The following is a 14,701-nucleotide window of genomic DNA, read 5'->3' on the forward strand; positions in this document are numbered from 1 at the left end:
CTGCAGATCTATCCAGTGAGTAGTAATATGAAAATATTTAGATTCTTGTCGTACATATGTTACCAGATGTACATATTCCCAGATCTTATACTGTTATACATTTAATATCAAGGGAGGGGCATCCGTGACCGAGTGACGTGGTTAGGGTGCTGGAGCTGCACAATCATCCAGGAACCTCTCAGCAATTAATGCGATCGCTCTGAGTTCATGTCCAGAAAATGCTGGCTTTCTGCGCAGTCATTTTGTGTTTCCACGAACTATGTTCGGTTTCCTTCCATCATTATACTAGCTGCCATCATATAAGGGAAATATTATTGAGAACGGCGTAGAACTCCAATGAAATAAATAAATGACATAAATTAATACCAAAGGAAGGCCCCAATAGTCAGGAATCCTGACCAACCAAAACAGTGAGCCTGTATGCATGTGTACTAATGTGTCTAATATTATGAGCACCCGATAAGAATAGCGGGCGCTCATAGCATCAGAGATGAAATAAGAACGGTTTTTCAAAATTTGGTTTTATTTGTAATATTTTCATGAATTCATCTGGACTTACAGGTAATACGGGTTTTCAAAGAGACCCATCTCTTCTCCAAGGTATTCCGCATACAATGCCCAGCCCTGAAATATACAAGCACGGTGTAATGCATTTGACATTTTTCGCAGGATTAGTCGCCACCTCGTTCCTCGCTACCTTGCTCCTCGCTACTCCGCTGTCTCGCTACCGCACTGCCCCGATACCCCGCGGTCTCACTACCTCGTTCCTCGCCATGGCACTATTCTGTTACTTGTCTGTCCCGCTACCCCCACTGTCTCGCTACCCCACTGTCTCGCTACCCCGCAGCCTCGCTGTCCGGCTGTCTCGATACCCCACAGTCTCGCTACCGCGTTCCTCCCACCGCACTATTCCATGACCGCTCTACCCCGCTGTCTCGCTTCTCCACTGTCTCGCTCCACTCCCCAGCAACACTGCTGCCTCGCTGTCTCGATACCCCACTGTCTCGCTGCCCCGATACCCCACTGTCTCGCTAGCCCTGTGTCACCCTTCCCCGCCATACCCCGCTGCCTCGCCACCTGGCTATCTTGCTAACTCTGTGCCCCACTGTCTCGCTATCCTACTGCCTCGCTAACCCGTTGTCTCCCTAATTTGCTGTCTAGCTAATCCGCCGTCTCCGTACTCCATTGCCTTGTTATCAGATAGCATGACCCCTAGCCCCACAGGGGTAAATCAAGTACGGTATTATATGTGGGAAGGTGGTCATCCGCCATCCTCAATTAAGCTACAAAAAGAAAACACTTGCGCACATCTTCACACATCTATCTCGCTACCCCGTTCCTCGCTACCGCACTGTCTTGTTACCCCGATGCCCTGCTACACGCTGCCTAGTTACCCACTGTCTCGCTACTCCACTGTCTCGCTACCCCACTACTTCGTTATCTCGCCACCCCGCTATCTTGCTACCCCGCTGTCGCGCAACCCTTCTGTCTTGCTACCTCGCTGTCTCTCTACCCTGCTGTTTCGCTACTTCGATGCATCGAGACATCGAAAGGTGCTCTTTCGGCTTTCACAGGAAATCGCTTAGTGAAACGGCGCCCAGTGCTTACAAAGTGCTAGCTAAGTATCGCATCTCTGTTGAGAGTGACAGGTTATAATTGAAGATAAAATTGTTTGCACTAAATTTCATGACAGTGGCCTCAGAACCACTGAAAACTTTAATACCGATATGTCAGTTTGTGCTTATCATAACCCTTGACTTTACCTCTATGTAGACTTGATAAGCTGGAATAACAAACGGCACCGCCGACATGTCTCCATAAATGTTGCGGCCTCTGTATTTGGGGACGTCATGCATGTTTGCATAAGCCACCTGGAAAACGAAAATATACTTGAGCATAACTTTTAATGAATACATCCAAACTATCAGACCCAGAAGTCACTGTCACACGTCTGTTTTAATTGCGTCCACGAAACTGTAAGAATTTTAACTTGCTATATTAGACACATGAAATCTGATCGATAGCGTCACAGTTTATATTAAAAGCATTTTGTTCCTACATAAGCCTTTGAACCCGAATTCGGAATCCCTGAGTTAAACCACATGATTTCTATTGTATTCACGTCGTTGAAATTTGGCTTTTTTTCAGTCGACTGCCATGGAATTCAGAAACTTGATCGAATCAACCCAAGTTTTAATTATAATTAGAGGAACTAATTTCCCCTAAATATGAATCTGCATATTAAATATGATTTATTTATTTCATTGATGTTTTACGCCGAACTCAAGTATATTTCACTTATACGACGGCTGCCAGTATTATGGTGGGAGGAAAGCGGGCAAAGTCCGGGGGAAACCCACGACCATCCGCAGGTTGCTGGGATCTATTACATATGACATTCTTATCGAAAAGCATATTGCCTTCTATCGCGATCTCGTGACTGAAACTTGCTATTTTCAGCCGGCTGTGATAGAAAACAGAAATTTGAAACCGTGTCTTATCTCAAGTCAACATTTTGTGTTCTTGGAACATTCTTGGAAATCTTGATGAACACGACACATCTTACAGAAGACTTACCTGGAAATGGTGACCCGGGTTGACCTCGTGAAGGGCCAAGGGCAACATCATCAACGTAGATCTGTAAGATGTAACCAAAATTGATTCCATAACCGATTGATTGATTTATTTGATTGGTGTTTTATGCCGTACTCAAGAATATTTCACTTATACAACGGCGGTCAGCATTATGATGGGAGGAAACCGAAGAGAACCCGAGAGAAACACACGATTCAATCTGGTGAAAGACAAGTGGTCTCCGGACGCTAGACTGCGATAACACCCATACGAGCGCTCAGAGGAATGTGAATTATCATAGCATCGTCTGTATAGAATGTATAAAACTCAACTCAATCAAGTTTTATAACATTGCCCAAGTAGATATAAATTAGGCCTGTAAAACTATAAAACCTGTGTATTGGTAGTGTAATTTTGACTTTTACAACTGCATTCATCTCATAGAAATTGCCATCTTTAATTGCCATCTGTAGCTCTGTTACAGAAGTCATGTTTCAAACAGTATTTTTTATTTACTTGATTGGTGTTTGACGCTGTATACTTAAGAATATTTCCCCTATAATGCCGGCGACCAGCATTATGGTTTGAGGAAATTGGGTAGAGCTCATTAGAAACCCACGACCATCCACAGATTCCTGCAAGACCTTCCAACTTACGACAGTGAGGAAGTCAACATGATGTCGAAATTAGGACAAGCGGGTTGGAATTAAATAAATTCAACTGTGGCACGGCGCCCTCAGTGTGTAAAGTGTGGAATTGTGTCCAAAAATTGCAGTGTTGAATACTAGACCGTGCATAAAGTAAACACTAAAAATAGCAGGAAAGACAATAAAAGTTTACAAAAGGTGGATGGCAGTCTGCGGATGTTCGTGGGTTTCCCTTGGGCTCTGTCTGGTTTCCTCCCCACATAATGCTGGCCGCCGTCGTATAAGTGAAATATTTCTTGAGTATGGCGTAAAACACAAATTAAATAAATAAATAAATTACAAAGAAGTAACAGATAAAACCGCAGTAACAACAGAATATGGTAAAGACTGCATGGTTTCGGTCGAATTCGTTCATTTTGACGAGAAAGTCCCCTGTTTAGAGCCTCACCTGGTTTCCGGTTCCAGAAGGTTCACAAAGAACGTGTTACCCCCGTATGAGCCCCATGGCCCGTCATGAAATAACTGAACTATTCTGTGAAAAAAAAATATTTAAGTCGATCACACAATCAATACTCCTTACGCCGCATGCATGTGCCGCTCTCTACGCCCGCTTCACGTCACTGTCAACACATCACATCAGTGAGGCAGCAAATGATGTCAGAAAGCATAAAAACTCTGCCACATCCTTCACTTCTCATAGTGTTTTGTACACATGCATTACCTTATCTAAATACAGGCAGAGCATAATAAACGCCGATTAAATGGCTCCGCGTGAGGACAACAGTGGTGAGGCTAAACCTGAGCAAACTTACGTGGGTTGCACAGGTTACAAAGGTCAACATTGTCTAGTGGGGTCAGCGAGCGAAGAGAGCATGGATGCAATCATGAAGAGAAAAGTATAGATGGAATGAGAACTTATTAATTTTTTTTTATTCACTTTGTTCAGTAATAATTATTAATGAGGTAAAGAGAATATATTTCTTCTTCAGCAAAAACTGATCTGTAATATGAAGGTATGTATTTTATTTCAACAAGGTAAGGTAGCCAAATAGATCAGTAACGCAAACATAATGTAAAGGGAGACTACTCCACCTACCTTATTTTTGGCACATATATGTACTTGAACAGCTTGAAGAGCTTTTTCTGTATTTTAACGTGGACAATATTTTTGTATTCTTCCAACAAATACGCCTGCAAAGACAAATATCGGTATATGACATTGAAATGTTCATACAAGAAAAATGGCTATGCCTTGCCAAATACATATCAGCTATAATAAGCAGCACAGTCTAATTTGCGGGTTGCTTATAAGATGAGAGAGGTATCACACCTAAATTGTTATATTATGGCAAATGAAAAGATGACGACTAGGACGAATTACATTGCATTAGAAGTGCAAACGAATGGACGTTGAAAATAGTTCTACTATTAAAGTTACTGTTACTGGTAAAAAGTAATAGTTTTGAAAAATTTGAAAAATTAAAATCGATCTTTGAAGTATGGTGTACCCATGAACATTGAATGTCGTCATATAATTGGACTTATTTATATGACTGTTGCGTGAACCATACTCACGCATTGTTTTACCTATACTATGACGGTCAGTTTTAAGAGTGAAGGAAACAAGGGTGAACTACTGACCTTTGGCAAGTTACTGACAGAACCTTCTACGTGTGACATACAGGTATACACCCCATACTGTTACAGTAAAACCGAAGCAGCGGCGACATGCGGCTTCTTGTCAATTTACCTCAGTCAGGGTTTTATTCTTCATGAAAAGGATCAAATAATAAATCAGTCACCGGTCTTGAACTCCTTGGACTGGTAAAATGTACTCACGGCAGAGTGGTTGAGGTAGCGTGGAATGGTCTGGACATGGGTGAAGAATTCCCCCAAAGAGCCTTCAAATTGAATTTTCTTCATAACCTGTAACGAAGAGCGTTTTTCGTCTATACAACCGGGCGCATTGGACGGACCTGTTAATGGCAATGTTGTTTTAGGGGAATGGTTCGTTGTGAAATGCTTGGATTTCAATCACTAGGACGTACAAAAGTTAGGGATTCAAATCTGGCTTTGGTCAGGCAATTGCCTTTTCGCTTGTGGTGCATTGGTGACAAAAAGTAGGTGGTCTGGACGTCTGCACAGCAAGTCGAAAGTTCGTTGAGGACTTTTCAATAGCCCTCCAACTGGATGATGTACATATTCATATCAAGTATAACTTCTTCCTCCGGTCGTATCTGGCAGCAACCTACGGATGGTCGTGGGTTTCCCCGGGCTCTGCCCGCTTTTCTCCCACAATAATGCTGGCCGCCGTCGTATAAGTAAAATATTTTTGAATACTCCATAAAACACCAATCAAATAAATAAATAAATAAAGACAGGGTTCTCATCACCCAGTAGGCCATTAAGCAGAGATCAAACGCTCAAATCCAGCTCTTACTGTTTTGGCGACAAGTTCTAGCCAGACAATATTCTAGGATTCTTTTTTTGTTCACTACCTGCTCTTACAATGTGGCGTCTGCTACATGCTCTTAATTTGCAGCGACCTCTACATGCCTTTGCATTGTCTCGTCTGCTTTGCGTCATCACAATATCTCGTCCGCTACGTGCCCTTAGTTTATCTCGTGTGCTACATGTTCTGACACTGTCTTATCCACTACATGCCCTTACATTGTCTTTTCCGCTATATGCCCTTAAATTGTCTCTTCCGCTACATACTTTCAAAATGTCATCCGCTACATGCCGTTACTTGTTTCGTCCGCCACATGCCTTTATATTGTTTCGTCCAACGTATGCTCTTATACTGTGTCGTCAGCCACATGCCCTTACTTTGTCTCGTCCGCCACATATTCTTACAATGTCTCGTCCGACAAATGCTCTTACATTGTCTCGTCCCCTACATGTCCTTACTTTGTCTCGTCCGCCACATGCTCTTCCATTGTCTCGCCTGCAACCTGCCCGTCCTTAAATTGTCTCGTTCGCAATATCTCCGCTCATATATTGCTTCGTCCGCTACATGACCTTACATTGTCTCTTATCTGTCGTTGAATCCTCTCCACCTCACTCAAACCCAGGTTATGGACCTCCTCTGGAGAGACATCCACCCCAACGTGCCACTGAAGACAGGCTCTGTAGTATTCCTTACCCCGGTGCCAGGAGAAAACTCCCACCGTAGGGCGAGTGACGGGAAGGTACTCCTGCCGGACAAATGTGAATTGGGATATTAAAAGTACTGACTAAATACATTCGATTACAAGTAAGAAAGTTAATAGAGAAGAGCAGTACACGGTAACATGAAGCTTTTAATACCGTTATCTCTCTAACAGTTTCCACGATCATAATCCTCAACCATGTGCTTGCATTTTATACCACTTGTCAATCACACGAAGCGAGTGGGGTTTTTTTGTGGACAAAAGCAACACTTACTCTCTTACTTGTGGGACTGAGAAAGACTGATCCTTCGGGGCTGGTGGAAATAGTACAGCCAAGAAGGTAAACAACTGCCAAAAATGCGTATCTTAATTGAAAAACCTTTTCCAAAACTAAATAACAGTCCCACAACCGAATTTAAATCTAAGAAATCAAAATAAAATGTTATAAACCAAATTAAAATCTCACAAACAGCCTGCTAAACAAGCATCTTCCAAACTAAGTAACATTCTCATAACCGAATTTTAAAATCGGAAATCAAAATAAAGCCGAATTAAAATCTCACGAAAAATCCGCTAGACATCTGCCAAGTGGAAATGGCATCTAGGAAACAATTACGGCTTAGCATTAGAATCAAGTTTCGCCAAGCAAGCAATTGTTGAAGAAACAAAGTGCGCTTCGCATCTTAATGACCGGATGACTTTTATTTATTTATTTATTTTTTGATTGGTGTTTTACGCCGTACTCATATTTCACTTATACGATGGCGGCCAGCATTATGGTGAGTGGAAACCGGGCAGAGCCCGGGGGAAACCCACGACCATCCGCAGGTTGCTGGCAGACCTTCCTACGTACGGCCGGAGAGGAAGGCAGCATGAGCTGGTCTTGAACTCACAGCGACCGCATTGGTGAGAGGCTTCTGGGTCATTACGCTGCGCTAGCGCGCTAACCGACTGAGCCACTGTGGCCCCCGGATGACTTTTAGTTTCCAAACATGGCGTCTTTTGGAAGTAATGGCGATCATACAGATTGAGGATAGTCGTTTTATAGCATAATTAAAATATGAATAATTATTTAACTTACGCCGGTTAAAAAGTTTTGTAACTTTTCGTAGGCTGCCTTAATGTCATGGTCAATTAATTTAGAGGCCCGGTTGAAAATACTGGACCTGTAAACATAAATTTAAATATTGCATCCAAACAACTTATGCATTTTGGTTCATAAACGAAGAGTACATGTAGACGCAACACTGCAGTTAGAAATAGGCTGGGTTGGGTGCAATGAATAAGCTAAATTCTGAAAGTACGGGCATAAAGAAAAAGAAAGCTAACATATGAAGTAAGGTTCATCACATAGACAACTGAAATGCGCAAAAATATTTTCATTAATCTTTTTTGGGATTTGTTTGAAGAGTGTTTAAAGGTATTCAGATATTGGATATCTGTGGTGGGCTTGATGGGCTATACAGACAGTACATTGGAAATCCGTGGTGGGCTTGATGGGTTATACAGATAGTACCTTGGAAATCTGTGGTGGGCTTTATTGGCTATACTGATAGCACCTTGGAAATCTGTGGTGGGCTTTATGGGTTATACAGACAGTACATTGGAAATCCGTGGTGGGCTTTATGGGTTATACAGATAGTACCTTGGAAACCTGTGGTGGGCTTTATGGGTTATACAGACAGTACCTTGGAAACCTGTGGTGGGCTTTATGGGCTATACAGACAGTACCTTGGAAATCTGTGGTGGGCTTTATTGGCTATACTGATAGCACCTTGGAAATCTGTGGTGGGCTTTATGGGCTATACAGACAGTGCCTTGGAAATCTGTGGTGGGTTTGTTGGGCTATACAGGCAGTACTTTGGCAATCTGTGGTGGGGTTGTTGGGCTATACTTATAGTACATTGAAAATCTGTGGTGGGCTTTATGGGCTATACAGATAGTACCTTGGAAATCTGTGGTAGGCTTGATGGGCTATACAGACAGTACTTTGGCAATCTGTGGTGGGGTTGTTGGGCTATACAGGCAGTACATTGAAAATCTGTTGTGGGCTTTATTGGCTATACTTATAGTACCTTGGAAATCTGTGGTGGGCTTTATGGGCTATACAGACAGTAATTTGGAAATCTGTGGTAGGCTTGATGGGCTATACAGACAGTACTTTGGAAATCTGTGATGGGCTTTATGGGCTTTACAGACAGTATGTTGGAAATCTGTGGTAGTCTTTATGGGCTATACAGACAGTACTTTGGAAATCTGTGGTGGGCTTGATGGGCTATACAGACAGTACTTTGGCAATCTGTGGTGCGGTTGTTGGGCTATACAGCAGTACATTGGAAATCCATGTTGGGCTTTATGGGCTATACAGACAGTAACTTGGAAATCTATGGTGGGTTTGATGGGCTATACAGACAGTACATTGGAAATCCGTGGTGGGCTTTATGGGCTGTACAGATAGTACCTTGGAAATCTGTGGTGGGCTTTATGGGCTATACAGACAGTACCTTGGAAATCTGTGGTGGGCTTTATGGGCTATACAGACAGTGCCTTGGCAATCTGTGGTAGGTTTGATGGGCTGTACAGACAGTACATTGGAAATCTGTGGTGGGCTTTATGGGCTATACAGACAGTAACTTGGCAATCTGTGGTGCGGTTGTTGGGCTATACAGACAGTACATTGGAAATCCATGTTGGGCTTTATGGGCTATACAGATAGTACCTTGGAAATTTGTGGTGGGCTTGACGGGCTATACTGATGCCAATGTATGAAATATTGTACGCTTAAAGCTGCGACACTTTTGAAGTATGGAAAATACTTACAACTGTGACACTGACGTATGTGTGGATGAAATTATCAATGTATGAAATATTGCACGCTTAGAGCTGCGACACTTTTGAAGTATGAAAAACACTTACAACTGCGACACTGACGTATGTGTGGATGAAATTATCAATGTATGAAATATTGCACGCTTTAAGGTGCGACACATCTGAAACTGTGACACGACCGCATGTGCGGATGAAAGTATTTGGATGAATGCAGCTGAGACACAGACGAATGTGTGGATGAAATTATCAACGTATAAAATATAGCATTTTGATATTTTGAAGTATGAAAACCACTCCCAACTGTGACACTGACGTGTGTGTGGATGAAATTATTTCATGTGTCAAGGTGTGCTGTTATTTTTATAGACGTGATCTACATAAAGTTGAGACGTCCAGATGTTTACTGACATGTATCTGACTTTGAGTAAACAATCGAATATTCAGTCTAATCCTCTTTCCATTCGACCATCAACTCACTAAAGTCGTTATATTTAGAAACATGGCCAAAGTTTGACTTTTTGAATGGGTTACTTCTCCTTGTAGTATAAGCGACGGGAGATATTCGGTAAACTTCGATATGCTGTTGTAATTATGCAGCCTACCATGAATCTTCAGTTATGCCATTTAGATAGTTGAGAATTACAAATACCTCATAATACATTATTGATAGATATAGAAGATCGTATTTGGTTTTCTAGACTTGTTATTCGCTTTGAATTGTATTCGCTTTTGTTGTAGTGTGGAAAACTTTGCATCGTTTTCATGTTATGAGGTCGGGTGGATAATTTAGAATAATGATGATTTCCCCTTACAATTCTCTTAATTGACATTTCTTGTAAAATGTAGGTCCAAGAAGTTTAGATAGGTATGAAATGCAATAAAAATTTTGTCAGTACTGCCCGATGTTAATGATGTAATCTTCGCGTGTCATCCGGCCATCCTAAGCGCATCTTGATCGGATGTGTGTGTCTGTGGGGGGAGGAGGAGGGGGGGAGGAGGAGGGGGGGAGGGGGAGATCCTACACGGATCATACAGCCATGATGGGTGGCCTACCTGGATCTTGATCGGCTGGTACATGTAGTCTCGTTTAAACCGTTGCAGGGTACTTTAGCCTTTGTCTACACGCTAGCTATAGATATGACACGATGTATCTTCAGTTTGCTTACCTGGTAAGGCAGGTGTGGTGGTGAGAAAAGTATTAGTGAATGGTCTATCATTTATCTATCTCACACTCATTCAAGCCATTAAAAAGGTGAGCTAGCCCAAAATCGTAATCGTATTCCGGAGATAATGTAAGTTTTAGCCAAGCGCTGTACTAATATTATAAATATTACCTAAATTATCATGTACAAGTTCTGTTATAAATATACACTATATTTGACACTTAAATTCCCTGCCACAGATAATTTTGCAGTGAAGAAAATCGTGTATTGAACATGTAAGTTATGGTTTTGCGTTTACTGAATAATTGCGGAAGCAGTCAAACTTCGACCTGCGTATTATCTTCATTATGTGTGAATTAGTAACCACACCGGAAACTAGACCGTTTGTGAGCATTTTTGTTATTACGAAAGAATAAACAAGGTTGGTGTCGAAAAACACCGAATTTGTTATAAGGTAGATGAGTTTATGCGTGAATGTTAGTGCATGTCGTGAAGCCCTACGCGGATGATGGTTGGATCCTACGCCTATACTTCGCGGATGGTGCACCCATCTTGGCTTTATGATCGGCGTATGTTATGAACATCTTGCTGTGATATTACGTCCTTCCGACGCGGACGTTCCCGATCCACTTCCGTGCCAGATATATCGTCAGGGTCGAGCTGTACTGGAATGAACCCACTCCAATATTCGGAACTTCCTTCGGTGGTATTTCCTTCCAAACTGTAATATTTTGGGACTGGAATGCCATATACTCCCATGTCCAACCACTTACCACACACTGTCTGGAATGATTCTAGGCTGATATTGTAACGGCGAGTAGTAGATCATACGGTGGTGATCATATAGATGACGAGGAACTGTTCCCTGATGAAAGAAACAGGTTTAAACTACTAAATACACGCGCAAAGTTTAAAGGTCTGCGAAGACAAAAATCATAATTTAATTAAAATCTGATGTATTTATTTGATTGATATTTTAAGCCGTACCCAAGAATATTTCACTTATTCGACGGCGGTCAGCATTTTGGTGGGTGGAAAGCGCGCAGAGCCCGGGGGAATCTCACGACCATCCGCATGCTGTTGGAAGCTCGACACTTACGGCCGTAGAGGGAGCCAGCATGAGATTCATTTGAACTCACAGCAACCGCATTGGTGAGAGGCTCCTGGGCCACTGCGCCGCGCTGGTACGCTAACCACTTCGGCAATGAAGGCCCCGTTATCATTTTATGTACTGATATTGTGACAATATTCACTGGTTGCAAAGCTGTGAAAAGTGGGCCTACCAAATACATAAATATGATTATGATTCCAAAAGAACTATATACTTCAGTCCAATACAGCATTTCCTTTTACACTGCTCTTGTGAGTGAATTATAACGTGTTACACGAATATGCAGCAAAAGTGCCACGCATTTCAGGAAAGCATTTTTCGTGAAAATTTCCATGAAAACTTTTATGGTTTATTAAATAGCAGGATAAAAATGAACAGAATTTCATCGAAAACAGAGAGTTTTACGATTTCGTGGCGGAAGTCATGCAAGCTTGACCTAAAACCTACCAGAGATACTTTACGTGAAGTTCGATTAAATTTGATAGCCACCATTAACTCCTGTAAGCTTGAAAGAAAACTTACCAGAGATACTTTATGTGAAGTACGATTCAGTTTGATAGCCAATCTCATCAACGTTATCCTCTGATCTATCTGAAAAAAGAGACAAATTCTTATTTGTCAATGTTGAACTTAATCAACAAAGCTATATATTGTCCATAGTATCGCCACAAAATGGACCACTTCCGGTTAACGCTAAAAGGTGTGTAATACATGCGAAAGTTGTTTCCGGTAATAAAGAACTATATAAATGTCAAAACCACTACCTCCTAAAAGGACCGAGATAGTCCAAACTACTTTCCTGAATTGTAAAATAAGAACCATCAAATGACAGCGAATTCCGGGGATATTCCAAACAGATGCATTGTATAATGATGTCACCTTCTGCACGCGCTATACATTATGGCCTTAAAACAGGGTCAGATTTGTTTACATGGTGGAAACTGTGGTTTTAAACTGCCCATTCACTTAGCATAAAGATGTGCTAAGCATGAAAGCATGACAAGGCATGTCAACAATTCTAAGAAAGCTCAGCGCACACTGTTCGTATTTATAAACCGGAGAGCAATGATGAGAATGTGGAAACCAGGAACCGGACATTCCGGCTTTACCAGTACCCCACCCTTAATTTATCAGTAGCCAACTATCAGTTCACTAGTGTCGACTAGTTGAAAAGTAGCCAACTGTCAGTTCACCGGTACCCCACCACTAGCTCACCAATAGCCAACTATCAGATCATCCATACCCCACCACTAGTTCACCATTAGCCAACTATCAGTTCACCAATGCCGGCTAGTTGGCCAATAGCCAACTATCGGTTCATTAGTGCCGACTAGTTGGCCAGTAGCCAACAAACAATTCACCCATACCCCACCACTAGCTCACCAATAGCCAACTATCAGTTCATCCATACCCCACCACCAGCTCTACAATAGCCAACTATCAGTTCATCCATACCCAATCACTATCTCACCACTTTTTAGTTTTAGTTCACCCGTACCCACCACTAGTTCACAAGTAGCTTAACATATGTAGCATTAGTTCACGAGTAGCTTATCACATATAGCCTACTACTAGGTCACCAGTAGCCCTCCATTAGTTCACCAGTAGCCCACCATTAACTGGTAAGTAGCCCCCCCCCCCCGCCCCTCTCCCCAACCACCACCACCAGAGGTTGGAGCAAGGAAACAGGACTGGGTGGCCCGGTGTTAATATAATGTGACTGCGTGGGGTGTCTGAATGACTAAAAAAAAGTACGCGGTAAAACCCCAACCATAAATACTAAGGACTGGAGAGTAAACAAAATAGACTTACCTGAACAGGAAATGCCTGTAATCTCTTCAGGTATTTCTCATAATCTGATTGGTCTTCAAAATTCGCGCTTCTCGCCCAGCTGGGGGGTCTTTCCACTCCGCCCAGAAATGTTATGGTGTTTAGGTTTCCGAAGCTGAAATAAAAATGTGGAATGGAAGGTGACAAAAATTATTGACAGCTTTCAAGTCGTGTTAATCACGAATTCTATTCTGCGTGAAAATGAGCACTGGTTAGTCTCGCAGAATCTTTTCTGCCTCGCGTTACTTGGCGTCCTGTGCAGAGTCTCATTGCGGAACGGTTAAAAGTTTCAAACACACAAACGATATTGTATAGCTCAAAATGTTGACGCAGTGAATTCCGATTGGTTTATTGGTTATCGCCACGCGAGCTTGTTGTAGGTGTGCGGAAGTCAGAGTTTAATGTAACCTGTATGTTGTATTGGGAACGTATTTCCTGTTTCGGTGTTCGCTAAACAGAGTAAGCAGGTGACAAGTAAATATATTTATTTATTTACTTGGGACATTTTTCACTTATATGAAGGTGGTCAGGTTTTAGGGTGGAAGAAACCAGAGAGTTCCGCATAAACCACTATCCTTTGGCAGTTATCTGACAAACTTGCTGACCTAATGCTTCTGCCAAATCAGAGAGAGCGGCACTCGAACACAGGGTCTCATTGGTCAAGATGTTTAAACGTTTGAGCTTAAAATTAATGTCTTTGTTATTTTGATACTTAATTGTAGTTCACTGCCGTACTGAATTTCTTACTTTTATGACGGCGATGAGGTTTATGGACGAAAGCAGAATAAATAAATAAATAAATAAATAAGTAAATAAATAAATAAATAAATAAATAAATAAAAAAATCTCTCCCTTCCCCCCCTCTCCCCCTCTCTCTCTCTCTCTCTCTCTCTCTCTATATATATATATATATATATATATATATATGGCAAAATACATTTTATGACGCTATTGCACATAATTCTCAAAATTAAGCACATAAATGATCCAAATTTGTTTTACCTAGCTTAGATAAAAATAAGCAAGATATGATATACACATCTACAGACATCATAATAATCAGCACCATCTGCCAGTACACAGGTTTGAGAGTTCGTGTTTAGCAACGCGTAAACATTCCATGACACGCAGTGATGTTTATGGCAGCGATTAGTTCGGCAAATGTTTGCACAGACTAGCACACAAAACCTTGCTTCCAGTCTGATTGCATGTCATCACGTGCAACCTCTCTGATTAAAGTGTATCATATATCCCATATCGAGGTATTTTACATCCAAAATACCAACCCTATTTATAGGTGACCGGGACAGTTAACTATCCGCGCAGAGGTTCAAATCCACCATGTCCAACACCGTAAAATGTGCAGTGTAGTCCGTTCGGTGCTCGGTTCTTGGC

General features: G+C 41.8%; 1 protein-coding gene across 1 annotated transcript in view; it reads right to left on the minus strand.

Moving 5' to 3' along the window:
• LOC135479285 (uncharacterized) overlaps positions 1-14,701 on the minus strand; it is a 38,003-nt gene that overhangs the window by 3,769 nt on the left and 19,533 nt on the right. The window contains exons 5-15 of the mRNA XM_064759105.1: positions 13,289-13,421; positions 11,999-12,067; positions 11,139-11,230; positions 7,455-7,539; positions 6,248-6,418; positions 5,061-5,147; positions 4,318-4,412; positions 3,670-3,753; positions 2,578-2,638; positions 1,764-1,871; positions 560-624 (exon numbers count right to left, since the gene is read on the minus strand). Coding sequence (XP_064615175.1) covers positions 560-624; positions 1,764-1,871; positions 2,578-2,638; positions 3,670-3,753; positions 4,318-4,412; positions 5,061-5,147; positions 6,248-6,418; positions 7,455-7,539; positions 11,139-11,230; positions 11,999-12,067; positions 13,289-13,421 — 1,050 coding nt within the window. The remainder of the gene's footprint in view (positions 1-559; positions 625-1,763; positions 1,872-2,577; positions 2,639-3,669; positions 3,754-4,317; positions 4,413-5,060; positions 5,148-6,247; positions 6,419-7,454; positions 7,540-11,138; positions 11,231-11,998; positions 12,068-13,288; positions 13,422-14,701) is intronic.

Source organism: Liolophura sinensis, chromosome 12, assembly GCF_032854445.1.
Source record: "Liolophura sinensis isolate JHLJ2023 chromosome 12, CUHK_Ljap_v2, whole genome shotgun sequence".
NCBI lineage: Eukaryota > Metazoa > Mollusca > Polyplacophora > Chitonida > Chitonidae > Liolophura > Liolophura sinensis.